Source organism: Mesoplodon densirostris, chromosome 3 (assembly GCF_025265405.1).
Source record: "Mesoplodon densirostris isolate mMesDen1 chromosome 3, mMesDen1 primary haplotype, whole genome shotgun sequence".
NCBI lineage: Eukaryota > Metazoa > Chordata > Mammalia > Artiodactyla > Ziphiidae > Mesoplodon > Mesoplodon densirostris.
Genome location: NC_082663.1, coordinates 120504599 through 120514420, shown reverse-complemented (window position 1 = coordinate 120514420; position 9822 = coordinate 120504599). Strand labels below are relative to the sequence as shown.

General features: G+C 44.6%; 2 protein-coding genes across 2 annotated transcripts; both read right to left on the bottom strand.

Moving 5' to 3' along the window:
* Nucleotides 1-1553: 1553 nt before the first annotated feature.
* Nucleotides 1554-6674, bottom strand: LOC132486391 (protocadherin beta-17-like). The gene is made up of 2 exons (XM_060093484.1): nucleotides 6629-6674; nucleotides 1554-4031 (listed from the first exon to the last, which is right to left on the bottom strand). The coding sequence occupies exon 2, from the start codon at nucleotides 4016-4018 to the stop codon at nucleotides 1625-1627; it is 2394 nt and encodes a 797-aa protein (XP_059949467.1). The 5' UTR covers nucleotides 4019-4031; nucleotides 6629-6674; the 3' UTR covers nucleotides 1554-1624.
* PCDHB6 (protocadherin beta 6) lies at nucleotides 6479-9191 on the bottom strand. The gene has a single exon (XM_060093483.1). It carries the CDS (start codon nucleotides 9015-9017, stop codon nucleotides 6624-6626), a length of 2394 nt encoding a protein of 797 aa, XP_059949466.1. The 5' UTR covers nucleotides 9018-9191; the 3' UTR covers nucleotides 6479-6623.
* Between the last annotated feature and the right edge of the window lie 631 nt (nucleotides 9192-9822).

The window sequence follows — 9822 nt, the reverse complement described above, 5'->3', positions numbered from 1 at the left end:
GGTTTTTTTATGGGCTTAATAATACAATGAGGAGCTTTAGACTTTAGAAAGTATGGGGATAACTTTAAAATATGTACATAGAAAAGTAAGTAAAGTGGAAAATGAGGCAATTATTAACTTAATAGTAAAGAAATAGAAACAAAATCTTAGAGCAATATGAGGTTTGGGTCTAAGTGATATTTCAATAGTCATAATTATTTAAACACTATTTAAACAGAATAATGATATTGGTATGAGAGAGGATGGGGTAGAAGAAATGTGCAGGTTTGTGTGTGTGCCCTTTGTAAGTAAATGGATAATATCTAAAACTTAAATTTGAGAAAAAGCATTTTGTAAGCATATTATTTAGAAATATGGAGGCAAATATCATGGGGGAAAAAACCAAAAGGTTCAAAAGTTGTTACCTCTGGACAGACTTGAATAAACTTGAAAAAAGTTGTAGCGTTGTATGACATTAAATATTTGAAACATAAAATGTCTAAACAATTATGAAGATTATCCTTTTAAAGCACATTGTAAATGTTATAAACATTGTTAAGGTAACTACATATAACAAAAGTATAAAGTAAGGTGAGGAGAGGAGGAAGTGTAACATTGTTTATTTGCTCGTTTTTCAGCAGGCAGTTGATCATTGCTAATATCTTAATATGCACCATAACTCCTGTTTGTTAATCTTATAGGGAATATTTATCTAAGCTTAAGCAAGTTCTATAGTTTCATATTATTTTTATTATATTTCAGTAAAATCTGATGGTTTTAATTATAAAGAAAGCAGTTTCTTACAGATTCGTTTCATAAAATTATTTCCATCTAGCTAGTAACTTATAAGCATCATAGAAATATTTTAGAATGATGATGACATTGATAATTATTCATGAGTGGGACAATCATGGTGTTAATTCACTTTCTTTTTTGGTCTTATTGAATATGTTTGAATCATGTGACTACATATTATTTTAAAAGAATGAAAATCATTATTTCCATACTAAAAACCATTTATTATGAAAAAGAAATCATAACTCTACCAACATTTTTTCTATTTAACTGGGATTAAATCCTGTTAAATTATAGCAGACGGTCTAAATAATGATATCAATTTTGAAAGAAAATACTCAGAAAACATCCAGATAAAATATTAGTTCATTTGAGGAAAGACAATAGTATTTTCAAAACAACACTACGGAAATCCAACGATATTCGAAGTCACAAAATTTTTTGCATAGGTGAAAATTATTTTTAAACCTAAAAGCCATCATTTACAATAGCCTGACATGCTATGATCGTCGTAAAACACAATTCTCTTAGTCATAACAAGATATCAACGAACAAGCTCAAATATCAGGAACCTGAAAACATTTGTGACTTCCAAATATCTGACCACCAAAAAACTGAGAAACACCATTTCACCATTTCATGTCTCATCTCACATGCAAAATGTGAAGGGCTTAAAAAAAAACCAGCAACAATAAAAAACATCTAGAGATTCGAAATGTAAAATACTTAAAACTATAAATATGACAAAACTTACGAATGAGTGAATATGTAAGCTCTATGTGAATGAAAGGGTTGGAAATTAATACATTCGTGAATATGATCATTTATCACGTCTTGTCAAGTGAGATTCTTAATTGAACCCAAAATGGTTTCTAAAGTTCGAGTTTTCCTCGGTGTCCGTACCAACCCCTTCACCCATGATGTTGCGGACAGGAGGTTTCAGACACCTGAACTCCCTGGTCCCAGAGCCTGCCGTCAGACACACCTCGTACTGGTAGCTCTGGGACAGGGTCCCCGTGCCGCTGACGTCCACCAGGTGGCCAGGAAAGGGGCCCCCGGGCACCAAGCAGCGACCCACCGAGGCCGCCCCGCCCCTCCTGCACAGCCGCACCGCGACGAACACCAGCACCGAGAAGAGGAAGAGCGACGACACCGACGCCAAGGCCACCACCAGGTAGATGGTGAGCGGGGCGGCCAGGGCCGCGTCCGCCGCTTCCGCTTCCGGGGCCGGCAGGTAGGGCTGCGAGAAGCCGTCCACCAGCAGCAGGTGCAGCGTGACGCTGGCCGAGAGCGGCGGCTCGCCGTTGTCCTTGACCAGCACCACCAGCCTGTGCTTGGCCGCGTCGCGCTCGCTCAGCAGCCGGGCCGTGCGCACCTCGCCGTTGTGCGCCCACACGCCGAAGAGCCCGGGCTCCGTGGCCTTGAGCAGCTGGTATGACAGCCAGGCGTTCTGGCCCGAGTCGCCGTCCACCGCCACCACCTTGGTCACCAGGTAGCCCGCCTCGGCCGCCCTGGGCACCAGCTCGGTGCAGGGCGCCGAGGCGTTCTGCAGCGGGTACAGCACGAAGGGCGCGTTGTCGTTGTCGTCCGCCACGAGCACGCGCACCAGCGCCTGGCTGCTGAGCGCGGGCGAGCCGCGGTCGGCGGCGCCCACGCGGAACTCGAACGCCCGCAGGGCCTCGTAGTCCAGGGACCTCAGGGCGAACAGGTGGCCGTTGTCCGGGTTGATGGACACCAGGGAAGCCAGGGGCACGTGCGGGTCGAGGGGCGGCAGCAGCGAGTAGGTGACCTGGGCGTTGGCGCCCGCGTCTCTGTCTGTGGCGCGGACGCTGCCGATGTGCAGGGCGGGGCTGTTGTTCTCACGGACGGACAGGGTGTAGGAGGTCTGGGTGAAGGCGGGGGCGTTGTCGTTGACGTCGGCCACCAGCACGGTTATGTTGTGCTCGGTTTTCAGCCTGGGGGTTCCCATATCTGTGACGGTGATGGTGATGTTGTACTTGGCTCTGCTCTCTCTGTCCAGCTCTCCTTCTGTTACCAAGGTGTAGACATTTTCTACAGTAATTTTTAGAAGGAAGGGGAGATGGTCTTGGATGTAACACATCATTTTGCCATTGTCCCCGGCGTCTGGATCTGAAATTCCGAAAATAGCGACCACAGTGTCAGGGGTGTTTTCTGGGATATCATTCATGAGTAATGACATGGTCAATTCAGGGGCGTTGTCGTTTACATCCGTCACTTCTATGGCTACAGTGCATTTTCCTGAAAGACCCCCGCCGTCTGAGGCCTCAATTTCCATACGGTAAGATCGAATTTCCTCAAAATCCAACATTTTTTTTAATCGAATATCCCCCGTGACTGTGTTGATTTCAAAGGCCTGAATGACTTGATTTGAGGATTGGAAAAATGAGTAGGAGAGCTCTCCGTGGGTCCCAGCATCCAAATCTCTGGCAGAGACAGTGATGACAAGGGAGCCTATAGGGCTGTTCTCTGGGACCTGCACCTCGTAGAGCTGCCGAGCAAATTCAGGGGCGTTGTCATTTATGTCCAGGACCATGATGAGAACCTGGGAAGTCCCAGTCTTTGGTGGTGACCCACCATCCAGCGCCGTGAGGGTTAACCTGATCTCTGGCTGCTCCTCACGGTCCAGCTCTTTGTCCAGCACCAGCTCCGGGTATTTCCTGCCGTCGCTGCGATTTCGAGTGAAAAGGTGGAAATGGAAGTTGGTGCTAATTGTGTAGTTCTGAACTGTGTTACTGCCCACATCTAAATCTTGAGCTATTTTCAAAGGAAATGCGGTCCCTGTATGGCTACTTTCTGAGATTTTCAGGAGGATTTCATTTTCCAGGAACTCAGGGGCATGGTCATTTACGTCTTGGAGCTGTAATTCACCTTGAATAAACTGCACCGGATTTTTCAGTAACACCTGGAAATGCAGTATACATGGATCCATGTCACCGCACAACTCTTCCCGGTCCAGTTTTTCGTTTAGGAGCAAATTCCCACTCTTGTGCTCGACCTGCAAATGCTGTTTATTTCCTTTGGAAAGAATCCGGGCGCCCCGCGAGGCCAGCTCTCCTAAGCCCAACCCCAGATCTTTTGCTAGGTTGGCCACAACTGAGCCGCTGTGTCTCTCTTCTAGAACGGAATACTTAATGACCGCACCACCCACCTCCCACAATAGTAATGGAATAATAATGGCAGTCACTTGCCTTTTTTGCGTCGCTTTGGGTAGCGGCGTCTCCATGGTTCCTCCGGGTCTAAAAGATGCAGTATTTAATCACAAAATAATTGCTTTGCAGCCAACTCTGCTATCTTGGTTCAGAAATCTTGAGTTAGCTCTTAACATTGATTGACGGGGATAGCTGCCTCTCTGAAATCTTCTTTACCCATCAGTGTAAATGTTTCCTTTGTGAGCTGCCACAAACGGATCGGTTTTTATGGAGTCTGGGAGCATGCAGCGACAGTTTTTCACTCTCTTAGCCTGCAGCGCCACCAAGCGTTCTGCTTCACAACTTCAGGTAGTCTTTATTTCAAAGAGTAATGTAATAATAGCTAAACTGCATTGAACACCTTTTGGGTCACAGAGTGTTATAAACTCCTTTCCCCCTCACCTGTGATGCAGTTTTGTTCAAGTATCTAACAACAGTTGTGAGAGCAAAGTAATACCTATTTATCTATATATTCATCTTCCCTATAAAGGTACAAGTTCAGTAGACAAAACTGGGCTCAAGACAAATTTATTTATTTATTTAATAAGTATTTCTGCAGGAATTTTTCTAGCTTCTCAGGATAAAGCAGTAAATTAAACACAAAAATTCTTGCTCTCAGGAGCTTATATTCTATTACAAAAATACTAATTTGTTCTATCGTGTTAGAAGTTATAAAATTTTAAATCCAGTTTCTGCTCCCAATCAAATTGCAGTGTGCCTGTAACTTCTGAAAAATGTGATTTCTTTTCAGTCTCTGTATACATAACCTTGGGGAATTTTTTTCCTTCATAACCTCATTGTGTGCATAGCTCACTAAAGTTGAGAAGAAATGGCCATTTGTTTTATTGGAAATCAGTAAGTTCTGAATTCAGGCAATGTCTTTCTGCAAACATGAAGAAGGCAATAAAGCCAATGAAGTCAAAGATATACTTTCTAGGGAAGGGTTTTGACCTGTCAGCATTGGACAGGGCCCATCCCAGTGTACACCCTCTGGGACTGTGCAGATGGGGTTACTGAAAAAATCCACTGCAACAAGTAAAGCCATGTGGTTGGAGTAAGAATAGCAGAAGCAGTTCCCCCAAAGAAGAATGGAGGAAGAGAGGGGAAATATCTGGGAATACAAACCAGTAAGGGTTCCCTACACTCATTGAATTGATCAGTAATCATCCCTGACAAAAGAGCCATGATAGTTAATTTATTTGGACACAGAACACAGCTAAATATAATTTAGTTAAGCCCAGTTCCATTTTAATTAAGGATAAAAAGAAAATATTCACTCAATTGTCACTGCCAGACTTTGACGGGACCTTGTAAAGAGGGATATTTCATAAAATACTACAAATAAAACCAACAAAAATAAAACCAAATATGGGTTAAACTGTGAAAGTAAATGATTTTGTGGTTAATAAAGATAAATGGTGCATACACAGCACTGGAAGGGAAAATCTGACATTAGCTAGTAACCTGCTACTCATAACTTACTTACGTCTTGGCAGGTATCACACATATAGAAGGAGGAGGAGTTTGAAAAGTATAATTTGGATTTTACCAAAAATACCTCTGAACTTGCAAACTGTTAGACAAAGACAAGGAGATAAAATGTACTCTAAAGCACTTTATATTCTGTAATAGAGATTAGGGTGAACAAGGATGTTTTCTGTTTAGAAGGAAAGTTAAAACCGTGATATTTAATAATGTCACTTATTGGCAAGGATACTATATTGTAAAGAGAATACTAGTATTACTAATTCCTTGAAAGTTATTTTTTAAATTCGCTATTAGAATGTTAATAACATTTAGCAAATATTTATTAAGCATTTATAATTGGCTTGGTGTTGTTTTAAAAAGGCCAGCATATTCTTACATGAAGCTCACAAACTAATGTAATGTGTTGACAATTTTGTTAAGTCTATATTCATAGAAAATATGTATTGACTATTGTGGTAATACTGAAATACACATAAATATGAATGGCTATTTTAGCATTTAGCCATCTTTAGTATTTATCTTTAGTTTTCCACACTTTAGTTACCCCAAACTTATACTGGGAATACAAAACAGTAAGTGTTCCCTACACTCATTGAATTGATTGGTAATCATCCCTGACAAAAGAGCCATGACAGTTCACTTATTTGGACACAGAGCACAGCTAAATATAATTTAGTTAAGCCCAGTTCCATTTTAAATAATATCAAATACATTCAATAATATCAATTACATTAAAATTTAAAATATCTGATTAAATAATATTAAATACATTAAAATTTTTTCCCTACATAGCAGTAGTGATGACAATTGTCACAACTACTTAGAAATACAATCTTAAGGACTTTGGAATATAATTTTTGTAAAAAGGATAGATTATTCAATTAAAAAAATTTTTAAAATGCAAATAAAAATTTACTTTTGTTCAAATTTTCAAATATACTTGAGTGAGAGTAATTTTTAAAAACTACTAACGATAATATAGGGAAAATACTGTGCATACCCAGTACCTGATTTTTAAAAATTTCACCCTAAGGAACAGTAATAAAATAATCAGGAAAACGGACCGTCAATAATATGCATTAATAACATGTAGGTTTAAATTAAAAGAGATTTCCAACTTATTAAGTAGGGTTTAATAGAATAATCCGATACTTAACTGAACAGGAAACTACTCCGAAAGGTGGGGTTTTCCTCCATTTCCCTCCTAGTGCCCTGGGGAGGGAAGTTACGGTGAATAGGTTTCAGAAACTTGAACTCGCTGGCCCCAGGGCCTCCCGTCAGACACACTTCGTACTGGTAGCTCTGGGAGAGGGTCCCCGTGCCGCTGACGTCCACCAGGTGGCCCGGAAAGGGGCCCTCGGGCACCGAGCAGCGACCCACCGAGGCTGCCCTGCTCCTCCTGCACAGCCGCACCGCGACGAACACCAGAACCGAGAAGAGGAAGAGCGACGACACTGATGCCAAGGAGACCACCAGGTAGACGGTGAGCGGGGCGGCCGGGGCCGCGTCCGCCGCTTCCGCTTCCGGGGCCGGCAGGTAGGGCTGCGAGAAGCCGTCCACCAGCAGCACGTGCAGCGTGACGCTGGCCGAGAGCGGCGGCTTGCCGTTGTCCTTGACCAGCACCACCAGCCTGTGCTTGGCCGCGTCGCGCTCGCTGAGCAGCCGGGCCGTGCGCACCTCGCCGTTGTGCGCCCACACGCCGAAGAGCCCGGGCTCCGTGGCCTTGAGCAGCTGGTATGACAGCCAGGCGTTCTGGCCCGAGTCGCCGTCCACCGCCACCACCTTGGTCACCAGGTAGCCCGCCTCGGCCGCCCTGGGCACCAGCTCGGTGCAGGGCGCCGAGGCGTTCTGCAGCGGGTACAGCACGAAGGGCGCGTTGTCGTTGTCGTCCGCCACGAGCACGCGCACCAGCGCCTGGCTGCTGAGCGCGGGCGAGCCGCGGTCGGCGGCGCCCACGCGGAACTCGAACGCCCGCAGGGCCTCGTAGTCCAGGGACCTCAGGGCGAACAGGTGGCCGTTGTCCGGGTTGATGGACACCAGGGAAGCCAGGGGCACGTGCGGGTCGAGGGGCGGCAGCAGCGAGTAGGTGACCTGGGCGTTGGCGCCCGCGTCTCTGTCTGTGGCGCGGACGCTGCCGATGTGCAGGGCGGGGCTGTTGTTCTCGCGGACGGTCAGGGTGTAGGAGGTCTGGGTGAAGGCGGGGGCGTTGTCGTTGACGTCGGCCACCAGCACGGTTATGTTGTGCTCGGTTTTCAGCCTGGGGGTTCCCATATCTGTGACGGTGATGGTGATGTTGTACTCGGCACTGCTCTCTCTGTCCAGCGCTCCTTCTGTTACCAAGGTGTAGAAATTTTCAACGGATGGTCTTAGAAGAAAGGGGAGATTGTCATCTATAGAACAAGTAATCTGTTGGTTATGTCCAGAATCTGCATCTGATACACTGAAAACTGCCACTATGATCTCTGGCAGGTTTTCAGGGATGGGGCTGGTAAGTGACGACATAGTCAATTCGGGAGCATTGTCATTCACGTCCAGGACCTTGATGACTAAACTGCATTTTCCTGATAGTCCCCCACCATCTGTGGCCTCAACATCCACCTGATATGATTGAAATTCCTCAAAATCCAATGTCTTTCTCAGTCGAATTTCTCCCGTATTTGCATTTATTTCGAAGGGTTGGTTAACATCATCGACTTGAAATAGGGCATAAGATACCTCCCCAAAGGATCCTGCGTCTAAATCTCTCGCTGAGACGGTGAGAACCAGAGAGCCCAGGGAGCTATTTTCAGGGACTTGGGCCTCATAGAACTCCTGAGCAAACTCGGGGGTGTTGTCATTGCTGTCCAAGACCACGATCTGAATTTTTGTGGTCCCAGACCGGGGCGGAGACCCGCCATCCAGCGCTGTGAGGATTAGCCTGAGCTCGGGCTGCTCCTCACGGTCCAACGCCTTGTCCAGTACCAGCTCTGGGGACTTCCTGCCGTCCTTGCGGTTCCGAGTGAGAACGTGGAAGTGAGGATTGGAGCTGATTTTGTAGCTCTGAAGGCTGTTGCTACCAGCGTCTAAATCCTGTGCCATTTTCAAAGGAAATACCTTTCCTGGCATAGTAATCTCTGATATTTTTAGTAGCATTTCTCTAGCGGGGAACTCTGGGGCGTGGTCATTTATATCTCTAATTAGCAAGGCAGCCTGAAAAAACTGCAAGGGATTTTCCAGTAACACTTGGAAGGGTAGCACACAGGGCTCAGTAGAGCCGCAAAGCTCCTCCCGGTCCAGTTTTTCATTTAGCAGCAAATCATAGGTCTCTGGATCAAACTGCAAATACTGCCTATTCCCCTTAAAAACAACTCGGGCGGCCCGGGCAGCCAGCTCTCCCATCCTGAGTCCCAGGTCCTTTGTCAGGTTGGCCACAAATGTGCCACTTTCTGTCTCCTCCAGTATAGAATACTGAATCGATTCTGAACCTGCCTCCCACAAAAGAATCAATATAATGAAGATCACCACTTGCCTTTTCTTATGATGTACTTTTGTTTGCACCATCTCCATTGTTATGTCTGGTTCCAGAGGAAAAATCCTTTTCCAATCCCAATCACCACATCCACCGTTGACCCTCCAAAATGTCTGCTATAAAATTTCAAATTCGTTCTTATAATTTGTCTGGTGGCGACCGCTCCCTGAACACTTCTATCTTAGCTTTAGCTGTGCGTTCTGTGTTTTTTTCTTGGGTTTCTCCGTGAAATGGAGTCCACCGAATGCAGAGCTTTTATCCACTCTCTTAGCCTGCACTGCCACCATGCGTTCAAATTAATAACTTCGTGGGGGTGCTGCAGGTCGACACCATATCCAAAATCTGAGCATTAAAAGGTTTTTTAAAAATCAGTGTTTCTCAAACTGTAGTGTGTGAAGCACATGAATAAAGACTTACCTGGGAGTCACGGGGTGTTTTTTCAAAGTCAATTCCTGAGCTCCCCTCCAGAACTTGAATCAAATTCTCTGGCAGTACTAACAGAAATTTGCACTTCAGTCTTACTTCTTAAGTGATTCTGATGTGAACTAACACATTTAAGAATCATTCCCTCAGGTAATGTAAACTTCCTATAACCAACTTTTATTCATTGGCAGTGCAGTTTATCTCTGAGGAGCAGTGTAATTTCTGAATCCAAGTATACTATTTAATTGTCCCATCAACAAACTATACAAAACGTAAAAGTTGGTTAGCAAGACCAATCTTAAAATACACAATCATTTCTCTAAATTATATGGCTAATAAAATGATATGAACAACATACTTACTTTGTTTTGTGGGCACACCTGCACAGTACAGGGAACAATTAGGCTATTAGGAAAACTG

What these genes read in the sequence shown, in the direction of transcription:
- LOC132486391 (XM_060093484.1), bottom strand. Translation starts at nt 4,018, where the DNA reads ATGGAGACGCCGCTACCCAAAGCGACGCAAAAAAGGCAAGTGACTGCC.
- PCDHB6 (XM_060093483.1), bottom strand. Translation starts at nt 9,017, where the DNA reads ATGGAGATGGTGCAAACAAAAGTACATCATAAGAAAAGGCAAGTGGTG.